This window comes from Myodes glareolus, chromosome 3 (genome assembly GCF_982192425.1).
Source record: "Myodes glareolus chromosome 3, mMyoGla1.1, whole genome shotgun sequence".
NCBI classification, from domain to species: domain Eukaryota; kingdom Metazoa; phylum Chordata; class Mammalia; order Rodentia; family Cricetidae; genus Myodes; species Myodes glareolus.
The window spans coordinates 30,858,413-30,882,816 of NC_142028.1; the positions used below are offsets into that span (position 1 = coordinate 30,858,413).

Sequence of the window (24,404 nt, forward strand, 5' to 3'; positions counted from 1 at the left end):
TTTATTATTTTTTATGTGTATGGGTTTTTGCCTGCATGTGCACCATGTGTGTACCTAGTGACCATGAAGGCCAGAAGAGGGCATTGAATCCCCTGGAACTGGAGTTACAGACGGTTGTTAGCAGCCTTGTGGGGGCTGGGAATCAAACCCAGGTCCTCTGGAAGAGAAGCCAGTATGTTCTTAACCACTGAGCCATCTCTTCAACCACAGAAATCATTTCTTTTTTAATGTTTTATTGTATTTAGTCTTCAAATTTGTGTGTATATGCAGCCGAATACATGTATCTCAGTGCCTTTGGAGGCCAGAGAGAGTATCAGGTCCCCTGGAACTTGAGTTCCAGCTAGTTGTGAGCAGCGAGGTCTGGGTGCTGGGAACAGATCTTAGCTCTCTGCAGGAGGAACGAGTGCTCCTGACCTCTGCACCTTTCCCCAGCCCCACGGGAACTAGATCTCTGAGATGGGAAGACGAGCACAGAGTCACAGCCAGTTCTTTGATCTGTCTGACGTGCTCGCTAGCAGTGAAGATATTGACATCTCCTAATGAAGCCAGTGACAGTTCCTTAAATGAACGACCTTCAATTAAGAACACACATGTCACTCAGACAAGTTCTCCTAATGTGGTGACTGAGAAGTAGTGTCACAGACATGCCAAAGGCTTCCAAAGACCTGCACGTTGGCACAGTGTACCTGCTGCAGACATTCTATCGTCATGGTTTTGTTGAGATATAACTCACAAACCACGATTCATGCATTAAAGCATACGATTCAGTGACTTTTTATATGGTCACAGATTTGTGGAAGCAGGGCTACAATCCACTGTTCTGAATCTCTCATATCCGTAGTGTGCCATATCAATGAAAGGTGACCTTTCACCCTGTAATCTCATGTCATATGAGATCCTTTGTCTTGTTCTCTTGATATATTTTCAAAGTTCAACCATGCCATGCTACATAGGAATATTTCATTTCTTATTTACATACTTTTGGTAGACTAGGCTGGTTTTGATCTGGCTATGTAGCCAAGACTGTTCTTGAACCCATCTTCCTGCCTGTGCCATCAAGTACAGGGATTACAGTCAATGGCCATCACATCAGCCATGTTTGCCTTTCTTTTTATCTCTAAACAAAAATATTCATTGTAACAGGTTGGTGTTAGCACACACCTTTAATCCCAGAAGTTGGCAGGCAGAGGCAGGCTGAACTCTCTGAGTTTGAGGCCAGCCTGATCTGCAGAGCAAGTTTCAGGCCAGCCAGGGAAATGCAGAGAAATCCTGTCTCAAAAAAAAATTTTTTTTTCCATTGCATTTTTCAAGAAAGAACTTCATCCCATGAAACACCCACAGTAAGGCCCAGAATGTACTCAAACATCAGGCTGGCAATCCAAACATAATCACAGTTTCCTTAGAGTCAACTTCTGTTGGTGTTACTAAGGAAACCCATAAATAATTCCCCTGGTGGCTTTTATAGGCCAATTGACTAAAAAAGCTACTCATTCATTCACTCATCCATCCATCCATTCTTTCTCTCACACACATGCAGTCACACATACACACATTCAGCTTTTTTTGGAGACAGGATCTCACTATGTAGACCAGGCTGGCTTTAAACTCACTATGCAGTCTCAGGCTAGCCCCAAACTCAAGGCCATCCTCTTGCCTCCACCTCTCAACTGCTGGGATGACAGACACATGCCAGCAAGCTCAGCTAAGATCCATCCGAATCCAGGCTAGTTTGGAGTCACAATCCCATGCAGCAGTGTGACGTGTAGACAATCCTGCACATTAGGACTGCGTCCAAGTTCTTGACAGACTGGAAATGAAAAGCTGGTCCTGGTCAGGTTTGGTGATACACATTGGAGGGTAGAGACCGGAGAATGAGGAATCCAAAGTCATTCTCTCCTTAGCATGTTCAAACTAAATTAGGTTACATGACATCCCGTGTTAAGCAACCAAGAAAAATAATGCTGTTTTTTCTTTCTGATATTTTAAGAAAGGATATAGGAGATGTGACAGGTGCAGTTGTGTGATGGTCGGGTTGGAGCACCTGACTCAAAGTCTGAGTTCTGAGCCGTGCTCCATTCTCCTTCTAGAAAACTGATCGTTGGGTTTCTCCCTTACCCCAGTATGGATCCAGACAGCTGTCTAGCCAGAAATAATATTAGCTAGAATTGGGTTGGGTACCAAAGGGTTGTTACTGGGGGTAGAGGAGTGGGTAGGGGCAAAGCTGGAGAATCCTAAATGCAAGGTCAACTTGAGCTGCACAGTGGCACCGTGTCTTAAGAGAAAACCAAATTATCACAAAAAGGGAAACAAATATAAAGATATGGGGAAATTAGTTACAAAATATAAGAAAAATGAAATAATCTGCTCAGAGGGCTGAAGAGTTTAGTATCAGGAATTCCAGAGAATTTGAATTAAGAAAGAAAGGGCAAGAAATTCTTATATAATTAGATTTTCTCCAGAGCAGAGGTTATAAACTTTCAGAAGAAAAATCCCCACCAAGTAAGTATCCGTCATGATGAGTGAGAAAATATGTGCCCACCCCAGGGTGTATCATGGATCGTCTTTTAGAAACAGAGGCGAGAAGAGACTCAAAGCCTTCAGACTTGAGATGCAAAGGACAGAAAAAGGTGTTGATGTAACCGTGACTGCACTACTACTGAGTTCCAGACTAAGCCACACCCTCGAGACCAAGTGTGAAGGGTGATTTTACTTCCCTAGCGTGTAAACACTGCGTGGGCCTTTGCTTGCTGCTGTGGGAAATGGCTAATGCGCAACACAGAACCAAGGTAAACTAAGGATGGCGTGCAACCTACAGGACTATGGGCAGAGTTACCTTGGCACTGGGAGGTCAGAGGGAAGGTGAGAATGGGGTGGGGACAACTAGGCATTGAGTTAAGTGCAGGGAACACAGAGGTAGTTGACCAAGAGGGTCCTGCAGGTCTGATGAAATTATTCAACAGGTGAAATACTTGCCCTTTAGTCTGTTGACCTGAGTTCAATCCCTAGGACCTACAGAGTGGAAGGCAAGAACCAACTCCCATAAGTTGTCCTGTAACCGACACATACACACACACACATAAATGTAATTTTTTTAAAAAGAAAAGTTTTCTGGCCATCGGAACTCTTGTTTCTAATGCTTCATGAGGCCTAGCTACACTCTTGCCCCTTTAGCTTTATGACACTCCATGTCCCTGCAATAAATTCTTCCAGTTTCCCAGGGGATCTTAACCATTGGCAACCAAGATTCCTTCAGAAAACATTGCTACTCAAGCATCTTGCCCCACCAACCTCAACAATACCTGATAGTTTGTTAAAATTGTTGCCTTTGGCTGGATGATGATGGCACATGCCTTTAATCCCAGCACATGGGAGGCAGAGGCAGGTGGATCTCTGTGAGTTCGAGGTCAGCCTGGTTTACAAGAGCTAGTTCCAGGACAGGCTCGAAAGCTACAGAGAAACTGTGTCTCAAAAAACAAACAAACAAATAAAAATGTTGTTTTGGCCTCCTCCAGACCCATCCAACCAGAATCTCTTTTCCCTTTTTCTTTCAGTGCTTGGAATGAAACTTAGAGACTTGTACCAGCTGGGCAAGGACTCTACCACTGAGCCATATCCCTGACCCTCAGAACCTGAATTTGTTTTTAGATTTATTTATCTTATTTTATATGTGTGAGTGTTTTGCCTGCATGTATAGCTGTGTGCCACATGCATGCCTGGTATTCATGGAGGTCAAAAGAGGGCATTAGATCCCTTGGACCTGGAGTTATTGGCAACTAGGTCACCTATATGGATTCTGGGAACCAAACTTGGGCCCTCTGAAAGAGTATTAAGTGCTCTTAACCATGAAGCCAACTCTTCAGCCCCCAGAACCTGCATTTTAACAGGAACCAGAGTCCCAGGGCATTGACATATCCGTTAAAGTCTGAGAAGCATTGTACTCCTTCCTACATCTGCTTTGTAAGGTAGCATGCAGGGCATTCGAGAGAGAGAGCTTAAGTTTAAACACCCAACTCTGCTAGGCATGGTGGTGCATGTCTGTAATCCCAGCTTTTGGGAGGTAGAAGCAGGGGGTTCTAAAGTTCAAGATTACCTCCTCTCTCCTACCCTCACCTCACTCCTACTTAGCAAGTTTGATGCCATCCTGGACAGGAGACCCTGGACTTTGGGAGTCAAATGTCAGCCCTGAGCCAAGCTGTTCAAACAAGTACACTACTTAAAAGGCAGAAAGCACACTGTATCAGCAGCGCTTCGGCTCTATTCCAGGAACCTGTCAGGTTAGTCGGGCCAGGTGTCACTGGAAACCATTAGGTAAAATCACCTCTCAGGTGTGGCAATTGGCTGTGCGTGAATGACCAACCGACTGTCAACATCTCGGCTGACACGGCTAGGGGTGCCAGGCTAACGCTCTGTTCTTGGCAGAGCGAGCCTTCTGCCCCTGTGTTCAGGAAGTTGGCAGGAGGAAACAGCCTGAGTTAGCCGCTGCTAATCGCTTTTTCAGGCAGAAACCCGTGGCCTACAGGACTAGGGGAAAGAAGGGGACATAGCGGAGGCTGGGGGCCCCTGCGGGGGTGGGATAGGAAATCGCATTCCCATTCTTGGCAGGAGCTGGCTGCCTCCTACCACTTTTCCTGGTTGAGGTCCTTTGGCAGTCAGCCACGGGCTTTGTGCTGTGGGTTCCACCCCTTTGCAACAGGAGCACATTTGAGTGGAAGCTGGGGTTGTAAAGATGGCAAAGGCAAGAGGAAATGGACTTATGGGTACCTGATGTCCCAACTCTGCCCTCTGGATGCTGTGACTACAAGATGAGAGAAGAAGAGAAAGGAGAAGGAGAAGAAGACCTTCAGCCTCCAGCACTCTCCAAAGTTTACATGTGAGAGTCCTTTAAGGTATCACTGGAAGCTTACATCGTTCAGTAGTAGCAAACCCTTCACTGAATGTCTGTTTTCATGAAGGCTTGTAGACAACTCTGGAGCCACCAATGCAACTTTTTTTGGGATGACTGTAATTAGTTCCCATTTTACAGGGAAAGTTGAAATGTAAAGAGAGGTGATGGGGTCATGTGGTAGTCAGTTAGCTTTCCGACGCTTTAACAAAATACTCGAGATGATTGACGGAGAGAAAGAAAGATTAAATTGAGCTCATGGTTTCTGAGGTTTCACCCACCACGGATTGGTTTTGTCACAACGTGTCACAACACATCACTGTGAGGTGCAAATGTTGCAAGGTTGTTCATTTTATGGAGGCCTGGAAGCAAAGTGAGGGCAAGGGGTCAGGTTCTCACTGCTCCCTTCAATGATCAAACCTCTCGGCACAATTAACTACGGCAACGATGGAGTAAGACCTAAGCCTTCAACACATGGCCTTAGGGGGACTGTTTTAATGCAAAGCACAACCCTAGTAGGACTGGGATTCAAATCCAAGTAATATAGCCCCAGAGTGCCTGTATTTTAACCAAGGTGCTCAACACGACACAGGAGTTGCACAGTGTGGCAAGATGCCAAGAGCAGCTCCTGCTGGTGAATCCCACTCTGGTCTTAATTAGCAGTTTGTTGCAGCTAAGTAGTTCAGAGGTGATATGGAATGCGGGCAAGAAGTGTCATCAGACCCGGTAGCACAGGCCTGTAACACCAGCTGCCTGGGAAGTCGAGGCAGGAGAGTCACACGTCCAAGGCCTGCCTGGGCAGTTTAGTGAGACCAACAGTCTAAAATAGAAAGTGGGAGTCGGGCTGGTATTGCTGCAATGGTCGGATGACTACTTAGATTTGACCCTCCCCAATACCTTGAAACAAAAAGAACAAAAAGCAATGGTGATGGGGGCAAAGATTTGGACCCACTCATGACGCTGCCACTTAGAAAGGAAGGGCACTGGGGCTGAGTGAACACTGAGCACGCGTCAATTCTGGGCACTTTGTGGGCTCTGTCTTCCCAGCTGCCTTGTGCAGCCTTCCGCCAGGTCCTGCTCCTCACTGAGTCTCTGTGTCCTGAGAAGCAAAGAAGCCCAGATGACCCAGGGACTTTGTGTCATTGTTCTGCAGCTGAGGATGGCATCTCGAGCCTTGCACGAGCTAAGCAAGTGTTCTGCCACAGAACCATACCCAGCCCCCACCCTTCCTTTCTTCTCTTCTCTATTTTGTTTTCATTTTCCCTGCAGTATTGGGGACTGAGCCCAGTATCTTGCTGGGAAGACTCTCTACCACTGAGCTACACACCAGCCTTTTGTTTGTTGTTTTTCCAGACAGGGTTTCCCTGTAACTAGCTCTGTAGACCAGGCTGGCCTCGAACTCAGTGATCCACCTGCCTCTGCCTCCCGGGTGCTGGGATTAAAGGTGTGCACCACTGCTGACTGCCCAGCTCTTATTTAGTTTTAAATAATTGATCTGAGTAAATAACTAAATAATAATTAAATAACAACACTCACCAAAGGCATACCGTGTGTGCAAACAAGATCCTACACCACGCACTGGAGGCCACAGAGGTGCCTGGGAGCTGCTTTTGCCTTTGTAAGACTCACTGGCAAACTTTCTTTTCTGCTTTGTAAGTCCTTTTTAGTTGAATAGGGCACACACTCTCCCCTTTCCTTCCCTTCCCGCTCCCTTCCTCCTTGCCTTCCCTTCTCTTTCATTTTCTTTGTAAGTTCTCCCTACTGAGCCCAGGCTGACCTCAAACTCACAACAATCCTCCTGCCTCAGCCTCCCAAGTCCTGGGATTTTCAAGCGGATCCCATTGCGCTCTGCTTCACTCACCCACGGCTTTTTAAATGAAGGAAATAACGGGTGAACGTGAAGGTTTTAGTGTTCAGTTCTCATCAGCATGTGCCCCCTCCCCCCAGTTGACTCCTACTGCAGGACTCCTGTACCCATCCCTCTCCCTTCATCTTGACATGTCACTGTGGCTATAGGCTCCAGTCCCCTTTGTCTTTTTAAGCCCTATAGTCACTGGCACCCCCTCCCTCCATGTGTCCATTTCCCCTATCCAAGAAGCACAAATATTCACTCAGAGATGAGCCCCCAAAGACATAGGGTCAACACCACCAGGTGAATGCAAGCTGGGCCCTTTGGAAGCTCTGATCTTTTGCCTAAATCCCCACCTGGCACATGAGCAAAGACAGCTACCATAGGCATTGTGACTCATTCCTCCATCTGCTGACTCGGAACCGAAGCCTCTGCCCCACTGTGTAATTACTGGAGAAGAGGAAGCGCTGGAAGATAAGTGACTCTTCTTGCTCCTGGGAAGGGGTCAGAGCACACAACATTCTATTTCTAGTGTTGCTGCTTTGTTTATTTATTTTAGCCAGGGTTTTACTACATAATCCAGGCTGTTTTGAAACTTGCGGTCCTCCTGCTTCAACCTCCTTCATGCTGAGACTGCAAGCCTGTCTTTGCAGCACGGCCTTCTATCTGATGCTTCTTTTACCTCTATGGGCTGCACCGCTGCATCCAGCAGGCACTGTGCTGGGAACACAGCTCAGTGGGCGAGCACTCAGCCCAGCTTTGCTGGTGGGTCAGCTGCGGGAACATCTGTGCTCAGCACAGCTGCAGGCAGGGTTGCTAGGCAAGGACACACATGTGAGTGTGGACGGTGGAGGAAATGACACAAGTGTTTCTTATTTAGCAGAACTGGGCCATGTCTAGAAGAGCCACAGCACAGACAATCTGTTCTCTGAAGAACTCTCTGTGCTATCAAACTCGCCTCTGTAGTCTGGCCCCAGAACTTCCTTTTTTTTTTTTTTTTTTTTTTTTAAGTTCGATAGAGGAAGAGGCACCTATTCCTCGCTTCCCCACCCCCACCTCCTTCCTTGCCTCCCTTTCCTCTTCTTACTGTTCTGGTTTTTGAAACAGGGTCTCATTGTGTAGCCTTGACTGGTCTGAACTCATTCTCTAGATGGGGCTGGTCTTGAACTCACAGAAATCAACTTGTCTCTGGAATCACAGGTGTATGCCATCACATCTGAGGACTTTCTTAAAATTCTGTAAGTGCAAAAGGATTGTTGAAGTCATTTTAGCCTAAGTAACTCTGAGCACACTTTCTGAAGTCTTTCCCTGTCCGTATTCTTCCTATGCCTAAAATATCTCCTCCCAATTAACTAACAATAATCTGCTTTTGAAGCAGAAGACATAATGGCTTCTGGGAGTTTCAAGGAACCCAGACACCATGGATTCCTTCAGAAAGTTATTCCTCAAAATCTATTTGACTTTATTGCAGATAATAGAATTTTTGGCTGAACACAGACCACGCAGCTGATATCAAAGTTTTCCAGTCTCACTTGTGTGTATGAGCAAGGTCTGGTATGTAAGAACTCAGAAGGAACAATTGTGCCCTTACAAGGTGTGTGCTGGGCTGCAGAGATAGCTGAGTGGGAAAATGCATTTGGAAAAAACAAAAACGAGAGGTCAGGGCTAGAGCAACCGCTCAGTATTCAAGAGCATTGACTGCTTTTGCAGAGGACCCAGTTCCCAGAACCTATATAGTGGCTCACAAATATCCCTATATAATGCTCTCTTCTTACCTCTGCAGGCACCAGAAACACACATGGCACTCACACACAGACATATATACATACCACATGGGCACAAGGAACATACATGGCACACACAGACATATATACATATCACGTGGGTGCCAGGAACATACATGACACACACAGAGACATATAGGCATACCACATGGGCACCAGGAACACACATGGCACACACACATACATACACACAGGTAAACCATTCATTAGCACAAAATAAAATAGAAAAACCAAAAAAGAAATTTGAGAGGGAAAGAATAAGAATGAACACATGTCAGACAGGCCCAGGGAAAGAAGCCACTATGCAGGTCTGTATGCCATGGGGTTCTTTTCTGTCACCTGCAGTCAAAAGTGACCATGTCCCTTCACAGCACAGTAAGGGACCTATGCCTCTGCAGCACGCCCCTTAGCACACTAACTACTTCATTCTTGCAATTCAAATCAACTAGATGGCTTACTAGGTTGACTCCCCAATTAACTGGGCTTGGGGTAGGTCAGTCAATGAATTTTCCGGGAGATGCCAATCAGGCCTTGTGGAAACATAGGACTAAGGGTAAAGGGGACCAGAGGCACCAGGCAAAGCATGCCCAGAAAGATTATTGACATGCCCAAAGGCATGCATTTCAAGTGGCGGACCCTGGACTGGACCCCAGGCTCCCTCCTCTCCTCCTGCCCCTGGCTCACCTGTTTGATGCCACACTCCAAGGAAAGCTTCCTCTCTGGGCATGAGTCAACTTCTTGTGGCATGTATGCCAAACCTGCCATTCCTGTGCCACCTGTGGAAAGCACACACTTACCCTGGTTCTGGAATTTACTCTCTCGTCCTAACTTATACATTTTAAAAAATGAACAGTTTTTTTTCCTACAAAAAGAGCAAGTGATGTACCCCTACTGTGTGTTAGGTGTTATGGGCCAGCATCCTTTTCCAGCCGGGAGTGTGAGAGAGGCTGGGACAAGCAGAACCGGGAAGAACCCGGGACATTCGGCTTTCTTCCACAGCCCCCTCCATGGGCACCTGGCCAGTGGGGCTAGATCTGAACTGCCAGTGGGGCTGAGACCCAGGGGACATGGTGGGGGAGAGATGGTGTGAAGCACCTGTGGGAGGCCCAGCAGGTGGCACTTTCCCCCACATTGCCTCCTCTTAGGCCTGTCCTCCTCTGCTCCCAACTCCCCCTTACTTGAGTCCCTGTCACCTTCTCTCCTTTCCAGAAACCTTCCAGTGCCTGTACTAAACATACTTCTTAACCTCCACAAAGGACTGCGTGGCTCTTCCTCCCAGCGCCACTTTGTCCACAGAAGTCATCAGCTTGGCTGTCCACTCATCCCTCCCACCCCCCTACACAGAGAAGAAACAAAGGCTCTCAACTCAGGCCTCAGCTGGCCTGGTTCTGGGCTGTGTTTGTACCCAGAGCTGTCTGTCTAGCTCAGGTTCCCAGAGGCCTGAGGGCAGGACTGTGTCTTCACACGCTGGGTGGCAGGTAGCATGCTAGGTCAGCTCTCCATGAAAAACAAACAATAGTCATGCAAGACAAGGAAACTGCCAGCCTCAGGGAGGCTCCCCGAGACTGAAAACTGCAGGCACCACCTACAGAGGCCATCTGGGGATACCCTGATGGTGATGGGCTCTTGTGTGAAGGCTGCAGGGCTCAGGGAGGCTCCCCGAGACTGCATGGCCTCTGCAGACACAACCTACAGAGGCCATGTGGAGCTACCCTGATGATGGACTCTTGTGTGAAGGCAGGGGACGGGGAAGCCCCTTGTGACTTCATTGTGAATCCTAAAAACAATCTATGGTGTTTCTCTCCCCCCCCCCCTCCGCCATGAGTGGTTCTTCTAGGCTCCACCTGGAAGTAAAATCAGAAGCACTATGCTTAGAATGGGGTAAGGGGGTAAACAAAAGCATTCCAGAAGGAGACAGAGTTTTTAAAGATTATTCAGGCCTTGGGAAGAATTCCTATTATTTTCTGCCCTTAAAGAGTCTGTTTAGTTTTTAAAGCCCAGTTCAACTGCCTAGACGTCCTTAGGTTCCAGAGGCTGAGTTCACCTTCTTTCTTAGTTCTTGGTTCATTCTACCACATGGTGAATTCTAGGCCAGCCTGGGCTAATATGAGACCTCACTGAAAAAGAGAAAGAGAAGAAGTGAACCCATTCGGTGGGGTTAAAGTTCTTTGGAAGCTTAAGCACTAGTTAGAGTACATTTGAGACTGGAAAATTGGGCCGGGAGTGGTGGTACATGTCTTCGATTAATCCCAGCACTAGGGCTGCAGAGGCAGGCAGTTTTCTGTGAGTTCAAAGTCAGTCTGGTCCACAGAGCTAGCTTCAGGACAGTTAAACAGGAAACCCTATCTTGAAAAGCCATTTAAAAAAAAAAAAAGACTGCAAAATTGGGACCACATTGTCATTCCTACAGCACTAAAAGACCTGGGAGCAGGCTCGGGCTTCAGATGCTAGCAGGAGGAAAGGAGACAAGAGGCAACAATGACAGCCTGGCCTTCAGGGTTGACTGTGTGAGCTGCGTAAGCAGCCAGGCCACACACTTCTAATTCACCAATCCCTTGTGGCTTATGCCTCCTGGTTTCTTGCGTCCTGTAGAGGAACGACAGACTTTGTGAATGAGCAAAGGCCTGTGTGGATATCCAGTGGCTTGGCCTGGGGAGGACATAAGTCTGGATCCTTTGGTGGTGAGCAGTCCAAAGACTGGGCCACTGAGGGGATCTGACACCCGAGTTCAATTTCGTATGAAAAAAAAAATAGACCTCCACACTCACGCTGTGGCAGGCATGCAGGCACGCACGCACGCGCGCGCGCACACACACACACACACACAAAACAGTAAATTAAAAACATAATAAAATCAATGATAGTGATATAATATAGTTTTAAGTTCATTTTTATTTATTTCTGTGGTGTAGATTAGATACTGGTGCAAATGTATTAGGGTGCATGTGTGGGGGCAGAGGACAACTCCGGGGAGTCACTCCTCTTCTTCCCCCATGTGGGTCCCGGGGAATCAAACTCAGGTTGTCAGGCTTGGTGGCAAGCATCTTTCACCCTCTGAGCCACTCACTGGCTCCTGGATTTTTTGTTTGTTTGGTTTTCTTTTGTTTTTAAAATTTATGATGTGATTGTTAGCTATATATATAAATATTTCAGATATTTTATTTATGAGTGTTCGCCTGCATGCATACATGTACATGTGTGTGCAAGGGTCCGCTGGGGCCAGAGGAGGGTGGTGGAGTCTCTGGGTCGAGAGTTATAGGCAGTTCTGAGTCACCTGATTTGAAACTCGGGTCTGCTGGGAAAGCAGTAAGTATTCCTAAAAATTGAGCCATCATTTCAGTCCCTGTTCCTGTCTTCTTAAAGACTATTATAGGAGCTGGCTTTGGTGGTGCACGCCTTTAATCCAAGCACTCAGAAGGCAAAGGCAGGGTAGGTATGTGTCTGAGGCCAGCTTGGTCTACAGAGTGAGTTCTAGGACAGGTAGGGCTACACAGAGAAACCGTGTCCTTCTCTCCGCAAAAAATAAAAGCATTACAGGACTGGAGAGATGGCTCAGGAGTTAAGCGTACTTGGTGCTCTTACAGAGGACCTAGATTTGGTTCTCAGCACCACATGGCTGCTCACAACCAGGAAATCCAATGCCTGCCTCTGGCTCCTGTGAGTACCAGGCATGCACATGCAGGTAAAACACCCATACACACAAAATAAAAATAAACACCATTTTAAAAGTATTACAAGTCATGTACAATCACCAGGAACCTTCTCCTCTGGTGTCTCCAAAGAGCAGAGAGGTCAAGATGTCAGGACAGGGACGTCATGAGCCTGGGGTAGACTGAGCTGCCAACTCATAAGTTAGGCACACAATCCTGGGAGGGCGAGGAATCTGGTGCCATGCTCCTCTCTTGTGCCTTGGAGATTTGTCCATAATGGGACACCCTTCTGCACTGCCACTGAAGTGAACTAACTGTAGAGCAGACTGCCTAGGTAGGCCATTGAGGGGTGAGAAGGCGTCAGGAGATTACCTGGCTACCTGGGGCACTTGCAAAATCCCAAGCCCCAGTTTGGTAGAAGAACTGTTCTGGTCCCAAGTCCCCTAACCTCAGCAGTGTGGGTGTAATGATGCCTCCCTTGAACAAGGAAGATACCAGAAGGCAAAAACCAGTAAAAAACTGACAGTTTCAGTCTGCATCTTACATGTCCTGCAGACACCTGTCTACTAAAGGCTTGGCCATTAGCCCAGGGCACAATTGACACGTAGGGAATCTTAAGGAGGACATTAGGTTTTAGGGGCATACTCTTGAAGTGGATTTTGGGACTCCACCCTCTTCCCTTCTCTCTTTGCTTCTTAGCTGCCATGAGGTGGGCAGCCTTCTCCATCGCATGCTCCTACCATGTTCTGAGTTACCACAAGCCCGAAGCAACAGGGCCAAGCTGTCTTTAAAACCATGAGTCAAGAGGCTGGAGAGGTAGCTCAGCAGTTGGAACCACCAACTTCTCGCAGAGGACTTGAGTTCAGTTCCCAGCACCCACATTGGCTGGCTCACAGTGGCCTGCAACTCTAGCTCCAGGGGACCAATGTTCTCTTCTGGCCTCTGCCAGCACCAGCACTCAAAGGCACATACTCCCATGAAGACACATTCACATAATTTAAAAAATAAAGTAAATTAGTAAAAAAAAGAAGTCCAAAATGATTCTTTCTTCCGTTTAAAGGATTTATTAGTTTTACTCTGTGAAGAGTGTTTTATCTGCATGTATGTATGTGCACTGCATGCATACATGGTGCCTACAAAAGCCAGGAATGGGTATTGGATGCCCTGAGTTATAGAGAACTAATTGTAAGCCACACTGTGGGTGCTGGAAACTGAACCTGGGTCCCCTGTAGGAACAGAAAGTGCCCTCAACTGCTGAGCCAACATGGGGGTGGGGGGACAAAAACTTCTATAGCCATCTCTTCAGGCCCAATTCTTTCTTTCTTATAAATTGATTATTTTAGCGATTTGTCACAATGACAGAAAGCTGATTAACCTAATTCCATAATAAAAAACCCAAAAACATAATTCCATAATAGCTTGAGCATAACATCCCTGCCACTCTTGCCAGGTCTCTGTCCTTGTCGCTGAGGCCATCCGTGTGCTGAGAGCTTCCTTCTGATACCTGTTCCTCTGTCTGGACCATCACTATAGTGCGGCTCCCTGCACATTGTCTTCCCAAAGCCAGGGAAGCAAAGTGCCCTGGCCAGAGCACAACTTGTTCTTTCTGCTTTCTAGGTTTATAATTAGGGGGCCAGAAGCTCATGGGATCCTGGAGATAAAAGGCCTGCTGGACTCAACGCTTTTCCTCATGGTTCCCTGAACACTCATGGACAATTGTGCACTGAAGGGGTCACCCAGCCCAGAGCTCAGCAGGGTTCACTGGGCACCTGTGTATGCAGCTCCCCCGCTCCGTCCACATCAGCATGTTTCCTGTTCTCTTTACTCACCTCTCAGGATGTGCTGATTTCCTCAGCTTAGCCTTCCTCATTTAGTCACAGAGGTTGGGCAACTAGCATCGGGCAGTAGGGTCATGACCCTGCTTCCCAGGAAATGGTTCTCCTGCAGGCTCGCTGTGCAGTCACTGGTCTTCCAAGCATCTTGGGAGCCACCAAGGCCCTGGCCTTCTAGTTCACACCCATACCCAGCTCTCAAGGGGAGTCTGTCCTCGGCTCTGGCCAGGAGTGCAGACTCTGAGGTCACCGTCCTAAAAGGAACTACCGGCCCAGCCTTAGGCTAGCCTGTGACCTTGACCTTGACCCTGCCGCTCTCGGCACTGGAATTCAGTCAGCCTCTTTATCTCACTGAGATCTGAAGATTGACTCTAATGATTTGTTTAAGTGCCTGGCTTGGCCAATGTAGGCAAAGTGAGCTATCATCCTGGGTCTATCAACACCCTGAGGATCCAGGGCAGAAAGCCTTCCTGGGATGCTTCTCATGCCTCCAGCAGGACCTTAGAGCAGCTGCACTCGGCCTGGGCCTGGAGACAGTCTGTAAAGTCACACAGACGGGGCTGGACTTCACTGACTGACCTCTGTAGGCAGAAACCGGCTGTGGGACAAAAGTTGTGCTTCACCTCCCTAAGGAAGGATGGCTTTACTTTTCTCCCTTCAGTTCTAGTGATGACAGAGACTACCTCAGGCACCATTTCCAGTCCTTTCCAGAAGAATCTCACTCTCCCACTCTGGCAAGGAATGTGTTTGTGACCGGATGTGACTTGTATGCTTCGGAGACCTGCGCTTGTGGCCTGTGGCCCACTCCCATTCTCTCCCAAGGTGAACCACATTTTTATCCTTCTGGTCCCAAGTGGGGATCTGGGACTTTGTGAAGAAAGCTGAGAATCTGAACCCTCAGGAGAGCTTCCCTGACTAACCCCACTCCCACAAACACTGTCAGCAGCAGGAAGTACAGGGGTAGAAAGCTCACCCAGCACACTCAAGATTCTGGATTTCACCTCCACACTGAAGAGAAGAAAATCAGAAGGGAGGACAATGCTAATTGGGCTCTCCTTGGTCTCTCCACATAGTCTCCTCTTCCCCAGACTATGGACAAGGACCGGGTGGGACAGAAACCCCAACAACAGGGAGGAGAGGAATGTCACCTTGCAAAGGACCTCCAGGTTCTCAACTCAACTCAAAACAAAACAAAACAAAACAAAACCCAAAAACAAAAGCAAAAACCTCAGAAACGCTAGAGTAGTGGTTCTCAACCTGTGGGCCACAACCCCCACAAGGTCATAAATCTGATTTCCTGCACACCATATTTTACACTATGATTCATAACAGTAGCAAAGGCAGTTAGAAAGTAGCAGTGAAAATCATTTTAAGGTTGGGGGTCCCCACAGCAGGAGGAGCTGTATTAAAGGGTCGCAGCATCAAGGAGGTTGAGAGCCACTGCACTAGGGTCATGTTTGTGTAGCATTTTCAAATGTTCTTCCTTACAGTATCTACACTGAAGTTGCTCAGTAGCACAGGAAGCACCCTGGGAAGGATGTACGCTTGTTTCTGGGCCCCTGTGGCTTTTGTCTGGGACATACACATTCCCTGTCAGCTTTACCACAAGTAAGTCATTCAGTCACCAGCCACGCCACAGGCGTCAGAACCATCTCGTACACACGGCAGCGGTGGGCTCTGCGGCTGCTCATTTGTTTCAGTTTTTCTCGGTGATGGCATCAGACCTAAGGCTTTGAAATGCCAGGCTGCTGCCTGGCATCTGAGCTATCTCCCTAGCACTTTTTGGGGATTCGATTTTGGTTTCTGAGAGAGGATCTCACTACGCAGCCCAGGCTGGCCTCAAACTTGTGACAGTCCTCCTGTCCCACCCTCCCCAGTGCGCAGGTGTGAGCTGCCACAGCGGGCTGAGGCTTTTAAAATGAGAGAATAGAACCAATGGGAACTAATTTCCTAAACTATAAAGAACAGGTACCATTTTCAGATGATGATGGTGGTGACAACGTGAATAACAGCTTTCCCATAGTCTGAACGCAAAGCCATACTTTCCAAGAGGGTAGGAAGACTCTGATTTCCTAGGTTAAATATCAAGCTTATCAAAGGGCCCCTCTGTCTAGGGCACTCCATTCTGTCAACAGGCCTGTCTGGTCCTGCAGGAATTCCTGACTGGATGTTGCTAGGGGTCAATCCTGACCTTACTGGGGCTGGGGAGTTGGAGAATTGAGAAGGAAGTGTGCTGTTCTAGAACCCCAAAGAGGCTTGGGCAATGGGATGTTAGATCAAGAAGACATTTGATGCCAAGTCTGTCCATTTCACAGATGAAGAAACCGGGGTTCTGAGAGTCACATAAAACTTCAGTCAGCAGTGTGGGCTGTTGAACAGCACTGTGCCCCAGGGGCTGCCTGATCAAAATGGCAAAGTCTGGGGCATCTGAGACATTGTGTTGTTGGATTGGGAGCTCACTGTCTCTCACACCAGACTTTTTGTCTCACTTTGCAGAGAACAAAAGGGCTCTTGGCCTTCAGGGGAGCAAAAGGCAAACACACTTGGTTCCCAGGAAGCCTCGAGTGAGAAGCAGCTCCGCATTCCTCCTCCATCGCTTGCCTTTAACCCATTGCAGGGACCCAGGAGGCCTTAAAAGGCAGAGCTGCCAAAGCCTTAAATAGCCTCTGCTCCGTGAGAGCCTCCAGCAGGTGCAAAACACTGGGTGTGCTTCCAGGCAGAGGCTCTGTGCCTGCACCAACCATCCCTCTAGAGGCCATGCTCTCAGACAAGACAGCAAACTAGATCCTAGCCCGCTCAAAGGCCAGGAGTCTTGTGGGAGACTGGGTAGGCATTTGTAACCCTAAGCCAACGGTGCAGGAGGGAAGTTCGTCTAGGGACCGTGGATTGAACTCCGAGGACATTTGTTAGGTGCTGAGTTTGTGCTCAGCCTACACCTGGGAGGAATCAGAACATGTTTAACACTTGACCCCTAAAGTTCACACTAGTCACAGAGGAGAAAGGCAGGAGCTGTGTTAAAGGCCAGGGAGAACGTGTCCCAAAGGGAATATGAAAAACTCAGGCTGGCTCCAAAGAGTTCTGAAGGGCCCAGAGCTTAGTGGTTGGGGGTGGGGTGGAAAGGAAGTGTCTTCTGGTGGCCAGGAGCTTACTGGGTGGCACCCTTTCCCTGTGCCTAGTCCAGGAGGGGAATGTCTTTCTTTTTCTTCCTTTCTTCCCTTCTCTCTCTCTCTCCCTCCCTCCCTCCCTCCCTCCCTCCTTCCCTCCTTCCCTCTGTCTCCCTTTCTTTCTTTAAACTGGTCTCTCTATGTAACCCTGGCTTGTCTAGAACTGTAGTCTTTTTATGTAGCCCTGACTTTTCTAGAACTAGTTCTGTAGACCGGGCCTCGATTCACAGAAATCCACCTGTCTCTGCCTCCTTAGTACTGGGATTAAAGGTGTGCGCCAGCGCCCAGCTAGGAGGGAACATTAAAGACTGCCGTGCCCCACAGGGTTGAGAGTACTGCATGAAGTCCTCCTGTCCCTGGGAAATGTACCAACAGTGTGCCTACACCAGGTAGTCTCCTGGGAGGAGGCCTCACACGTTTCTGTAAACTGTGGCTGAGTTCAGAATGACTCCTTGGGCAAAATCACATAGTCATTAAGAAAATCCGGGAATCCTGAGTCTGGCATTAGCAGTGCCATTTCAGGATCTGGATTTAGTCCGGACTTTAGATCCTATCCAGACTCCCTTAATGACCATGTGACTTTGTCATTAACCTAAACTTCAGTACCCACAGCTGTGCAGGGAAGGTAACAACAATCCTTAACTCACAGGCTCAGAGGAAGGGCTGAATGAAGTAGGGTTAACCCCCAGCTTGGCATTCTCTGCCGTAACGGTGACGTCATTGCTTTGTGCTGTTCTTGGTTGCCAAGGCCTTCTGTGGTGTGTGGTTGGTTTTGTTGCCCGACCGTTGATCAGATCAGCCAAGCCTGAATGAGTCCTTTCTTTTCTCAGGTGCCCCTGGACACCTCTCGCGAGACCCAGGGGTGGGGGTGGACCCGGGCGTTCTTTCTGTAGCTGTCCTCAAAGCCTACCAGAACTGGGGAGATAGTAGGAAGCTAGGGTCACTCTGTCTTACTAAGCTGCCTTAGCTAGATCAGTTTCCTTAGCAGTCGAGAGGCATCAGGGGTGGTGGCCCACAGCTGAAATCTCAGGATGAGGGAAGCAGGGGGACAGAGACTCAAGGTCGCCTTTAGCTACGCCTCAGTTCTGAGGTCAGCCAGGACTACAAGACTCCCTCTCAGATAAACAATAAGTAAATAAATCATAAATCCACAGTGAAGAACTTATGTAAGACCAGCAATTCCTACTGGGCTGGGAGAGGAGGACCCTCCATTAGAGACGGAGCGGGGGTCTCTGAATTTAGACATACATCAAAATTGCCTACAGACAAATAAATAATGCTTTTCACACAACAGATGCTGTGTTCTTTCTCAAATGCTCAGGGAGGCTGTTATACACTACATTTTAGACGCCTGCATAGTAGCTCTTTACCGGCATGCATTTTTCATGTGTGGACTCTTAGAATGCAATTATAATTACTTTCAGGAATGCAAGATTGAGTCTGAAATTTAAAGAGACACTCCAGGGTTTGCACCTTCTGTATCACATGAAGGGCACATTCCACCTTTCTTGGACCAGGGTCCCCGATGCCAGCCTGCTAGATGAGCCCGGCTCCCGTCAGTCCCAGTCCTCTTGACAAAAAGCAGCCACTGGCCTAGGCGCCCTGTGGCCTAGGGACACAGTGGAAAGATGAAGGGTAAAGTTGGAAGACCAGTGTTGCCTAGGCAGGGAAGGATGCTTCTCTCAGGCAGTTTGAAAGATCAGGGCTCTAACCATGGAAAAGTCTTTTAGAACCGTGACCGGTCACATCAGCCGTCATCGCTTCCATTGCCTGTGTTTATCTACAACACGTAGGAAAAGGGAGGAGTTGGAAAGTCCACCCAGTGCCCTTTGCAGTCTCTAGAAAAATGTGTTATTTTGTTTTGTTTAACTTTTCAGGGGGTCATAGACTCTTTCAAACCCCGGTAAAGGTTCTGGACCCTCATACCAGTTCCTAGGACACAGCCATACTTATGAGACCATTGGTGTTTCTCACACCGTTCTGGGAGACATATCACCCTCAATCTGTGTGGTCTCTGAGGATTTGTGAACCCCGAGATGGGAAAGTTTGCATTTGAGAAAATACCTTGGCTTAGTTTTCCATAGATAACTTTATGAGCTCCAAAAGTCCCATGGGGCCTAGGACTCTGTCATTTCCCAGATGGCTATTGTTGGAGCTTCAGGCTTTGGCAGCATCAGGCTGCGTGAGCTAAGGTGGAACCCTGCAAGGGTAAACTGAGCTTCAAGAGGCAAGGAGAGTCCAGAGACAAAACACAGAAAGAGAACCTATTGGAAAGTTAGGAATCCTTTCTGTCCATGCAGTTTTGTAACTGTGGTCTGCAGGCTTTTGAGTCCTTGTAATGAAATCTACTCCTGTCTCCCGGAAAGATCTTCAAACTCCCTGTCTTCTGCCTGCACCTGCTGGCAACACTCCTTTCATACCAGGTCCCCTGTGAAGACACCTTTTCCTCGGCCATCCTCCTGCTGAGCCTTGTCACCAGAAGCCTGAGGGTAAAAGCCCAGAGATTGTTTACCAACTTGTACCCCCTAACAAGTGTCCCAGGGTGAGAAAGCAATAGGTCTGAAGGGAACAGAGGAAAACCAACCGGTCCACCCTCCACCCGGGACAGGCAACCTAGGCCAGTGGGTAATTTGTACCAGGCAAGAGAGGCAAATTCCCCAAATACCAGGATGTTGAGCAACAGTCAAAGAATGAAATTCATTGCTATTCCAGCCCTTCCTCTCCCCGCCCTGTACTCTATGTCCCATCCTTTTCCTCTGCAACAGCTACCGTGCAAATGACTCACTGCCCTGTGCCTTCGAGTCTGCCCATGCTGGCTGAGATGCCCGTAGAGTCGTGTTAGAGCGTGAAGGTTTCTCCTGCTCGCGTCATTCTGCTGGAGTATTCCATTCTGCCAACTTGATGTCTCTCTTCATTTCGCAGGGCTGGAGACTGACCCAGGATGGTTTACAAGCTGGGGAAGCACTCTATGGCTGAATCATACTCCCGGCAATCCACTCTCTCCATTTCAGTTCATTGTTTTTGTTTTGCTATCGTTTCTGCTACAGTCCTAGGTTCTAGGGCCTCGCACAGGCAAGCACTCTACTTCTGAAATACCCCAGCCTCTCAGTTTGTAAAATTAATAGGTCTAACAAATTGTTATGGTGCTTTAATTAGGTTAGGGTCAAAGGAGATGGGAAAAATTAAAATGTACTAGTTCCTAGTAGATAGGAAAATCTACAAGTGAGATTCTGATTCTGTTTCGAAGGAGATTGCTGTCCACCAAAGACAAAGGCCATACACAACCATGGCACATGGTAGAAATCACACAGGTATCTGCTTGCCCTGGCTTAGTAACCGTACCGTGCAGCAAGTAACGTTCTAGCTAGAAGTTAGGCGCTGGGTAAAAGCTGGAGATGAAGCAAGGAAAAGACCTTCCAGTTGGAAAGGAGGCCTGAAAAGAGTCTCAGAAGCAAGGGAAGTGGATCACATTCAAAAGAGCAAATAAATTTAGTTGGTAAGAACCTGAGAACCGTGCGGTGGTGTTGTACATCTTTAATTCCGACACTTGGGAGGCAGAGTGGGTGGAACTCTGAGTTCAAGGCCAGCCTGGTCTACTCTACAGAGCAAATTATAGGACAGCTAGGGTTATACAGAGAAACCCTGCCTGAAAAAAAAAAAAAAGAACCTGAGAGTAGGTGTTCTTGTAATGGCTCAGTGGTTAAGAGCGCTAAGTTGCTCTTCCAGAGGACTCAGTTTGGATTCCTAGCAGCCACAGGACAAGTTCAAGCTCTCTGTAACTCAGAGGATCACATACTTTCTTCTGGTCTCCGCAGACACCAGGTATGTATATGTACACAGACATACATGCAGACAAAATATCCATCTACCTCCACACATGCACAGACCTACGCATATACAAGAACGTGGAGAAATAGAAAGACAGAGGGTGAAAACCCAGGGAAGAGAAAGTTAAGCAGATGACTTTGAATGGCAGATTTAAGAGTAATCTGGGGCTGGGTGGTGGTGGCACATGCTTTTAATCCCAGCACTCGGGAGGCCGAGGCAGGAGGAGCTCTGTGAGTTTGAGGACAGCCTCGTCTATAGAGTACATTCCAGGACAGGCTCCAAAGCTACACAGAGGAGTCTCATTCCGAGGATTCATGGAGGCAGGATTGCCATTTCAGTCTGCAGGAGAGGAGAATAAAGGTGGCCAGCTAAGGAATCTGAAGACCACTGGACAAATGAGCCATCTGAAGAAAAAGGAAAAATTATCCAGAAAAATATGTGCCAAGAGTAAACTGGCCTATTGATATATCACATTTCCACAGGATAAAATTTCATAAATCTTCCCCCTACTACACACACAGAAAGCTACACAGAGAAACTCTGTCTCAGAAAAACAAAAAACAAACGAACAACAACAACAAGAAAAGTAATCTCAATCAGTACAACGCTTGCTGTCCAAGCATCAGGACCCGAATTTCATTTCCAACACCAACATAAAAAGTCAGATGCAGCCATTGGGAAGACGCAGCCAGGGAGATCCTGGAGAGCCTGTCTACCCTATCAAGCTAGCCGAACTGGAGAGCTCCAGGTTCATTGAAAGACTCTGTCTCAAAAATCCAAGTGGAGGACTGGAGAGATTGCTCAATGGTTGAACAACAAGCATTGAACAAGCGCTTGCTGCTTGTTCTTCCAGAACCTTCAGTTGAGCGCTCAGCTCCCGTGTCAGGAGGCCCACAGCTACCTCCAGTGCATGGAACTAATGCATTTGGGCTCCACGGGCACTGCACTCATGTGGACACATTCATTCTCAGACATACATATAATTTTTTGTTTTGTTATTTGAGACAGGATCTCTCTATGTAGTCCTGGCTGTCCTGGAACTTGCTATGGCAACCAGGCTGGCTTTGAACTCACAGAGACCCACCTCTGCCTCCTGAGTGCTGGGATTGTAGGTGTGCACCATCAGCCCAGTCAACAGACACATAATTAAAAATACTGACAATGGGCCTGGAGAGATGGCTCAGCTGTTAAGAGCACTAGATGTTCTGGCAAAGCCTTGAGTTCAGGCTCCAGCACCTACGTGAGTGTTCACATCTACTTATAACTCCAGTTCCAACCACCTCTTGTGGCCTCCATGGGTTCTATATGCATGTGGTGCACAGGCACTCATACACATAAAATAAAAACAAATAAAATCTTTAAAAAATGATACAAATAAATTATCAAAAACAAACCAACCAACCAAGGTGGAGGGAAACTGAGGAGGACATCCAGTATTGATCAGACATACGATGTTGATCTATGACCTCCATATGTACATGCATGCATAGGTGCATGTATCCACATACATTCAAATATATATACACATGCATACACACAAAAAAACAGAGAGAGAGAGAGAGAGAGAGAGGAAGAGACAGAGAGAGAGGAAGAGAGAGAGGAGAGGAATTTCTTAAGGGACCACAGTGAGTATGTATTTGCCTGAGATAGGATGTTTCTATGTAGCCCAGGCTGGCCTTGAACTTGCTATCCTCCTCTCTGTGTACTGGAATTGCAGGCATGTAGCAGCATGCCTGGTTTTATTACAGACTTCAGAGCAGAGGAAGTACATGATTATATGCTGTTCATAATGGCTGGATCTTACAAAGACTAATTAGATCATTCTGTGAAGGTGAGAATGGAGAAAAAAGGTGGAAAGCAACATGGATTGGGTGCTGGCTGGAGGAAGTGACCACAGCAGAGGTGACTGCTGCAGGAAGCACTTCCAGAAAGCCACCTCTAGCCAAATAAACAAAAGGGGCCTTGATCTATGTTCCCAGGGGTCCTCATGACGGATTCTCTCCCAGAGACCAGGACAGTATGGCTGTAAGAAGATTTTAAGATCAGACAAACTAATGCTTAACGGACAGACAGCGCTGTCACAAACTCACTGCTCAGGACCTACCTATTGTGATGCAACAGAGCCATCATATTCTGAGCTCTTGGTTAGGGTTAAATGATATAAAATCTGCTAAAATAGTAGATGGAGGCTAGGGATGGGTAAGTTACTGATAAACAGTTGGCATGATAATCATGACGTCATGATTCATGTAGTAGATATGTATATGTAGAACTGGCGTTAAGGGCTAATATGGCACAGTGGCAACATGCTTGCCTGGCATGCACGAGGCCCTGGGTTGCATCTCCAATGCTGAAAACTATCTCCACGACAACTGTCTTCCTTATTAGACTGCTGATGGAGGGCAGAAAAGCCTTCTCAGTTACCCAGTTTCCTGTGCCAACGGACAATCGATAAGCATGAAAGAGATGAATGGCAAGGTAGGTGAGTAGTGAAGATTTTCACGAATCAGGAACATCTCTCTGTCCCCAAGAAGAGGGTCTGACATTTTCTTGTTCCATGTGCTCCTTCTGCTCCTCAGTATGGCCACTCTACATTGGCAGATGTCATGAGAAATACCAACGGATGGATGAGTCTGTCCTAAAACAGGACACAAAATCCATCTCCAGAAAACATTTGGTGCTCACTGTTCCTTCCTGTAGGTGTTAATCCAAAGTCACCAAGGCCTGTTCCTAACTGGACAATGTCCACCAGGCAGCTATATTTGCATAAAACCTTCCTGATATCTAACAGGCTGCCTTCAGGGTAACCTTGGTCTAGCTCAATGGTTCTCAACCCTCCAGATGTGGCAAACCCTTTAATACAGTTCCTCAAGTGTGGTTCTCCCTAACCATAAAATTATTTTTGTTGCTACTTCATAGCTGTAATTTTACTACTGTTATGAATTGTAATGTAAATGACTGTTTTCCTATGATCTAAAGTGACCCCGTAAGAAGGTTGTTCAACCCCAAGGGGGTCACGACCCATAGATAAAGAATCATACCTCATCCTCTCAGGAGCAGTGCTGGAGACTGAGCCCAAGGCCTTGACAAACCCAGGCGCTCTCTCTCTCTCTCTCTCTCTCTCTGCCTCTAAGTGAGAAACCTTAGACAGCCCCCTTTCCCTGCTGCAGGGCCTTTTAGGCAAGGCATTCAAGGTTTTCTGTGTAGTTCTGGATGTCCTGGAACAGGCTCTGTAGACCAGGCTGGTCTCAAACTCACAGAGATCTGTCTGCCTCTGAGCGCTAGCTAGCATTAAGGCGTGAGCCACTACCACCCATCTCTTTTTGTTTTTCTACTAGCATTTTATCATGTTGAATCTGTCAGTTATGTAACACATTATGTATTATAAAAACATTTTATCTATAAATATAAATAT

At 47.4% G+C, this 24,404-nt stretch overlaps 1 protein-coding gene across 6 annotated transcripts in view; it reads right to left on the reverse strand.

The window, feature by feature from the left end:
* Ninj2 (ninjurin 2) overlaps positions 1-24,404 on the reverse strand; it is a 100,353-nt gene that overhangs the window by 33,099 nt on the left and 42,850 nt on the right. For 3 of the 6 annotated variants that reach the window (XM_085687040.2, XM_087904312.1, XM_087904311.1), the window contains exon 2: positions 9,200-9,291. The exons of 2 other annotated variants lie outside the window; for them this stretch is intronic. In XM_085687040.2, coding sequence (XP_085543166.2) covers positions 9,200-9,280 — 81 coding nt within the window. In that variant the 5' untranslated portion in view covers positions 9,281-9,291. Of the gene's footprint in view, positions 1-6,418; positions 6,520-9,199; positions 9,292-24,404 lie in introns of those variants that run through there. One more of the 6 variants, XM_048444375.3, reaches the window with a different exon arrangement.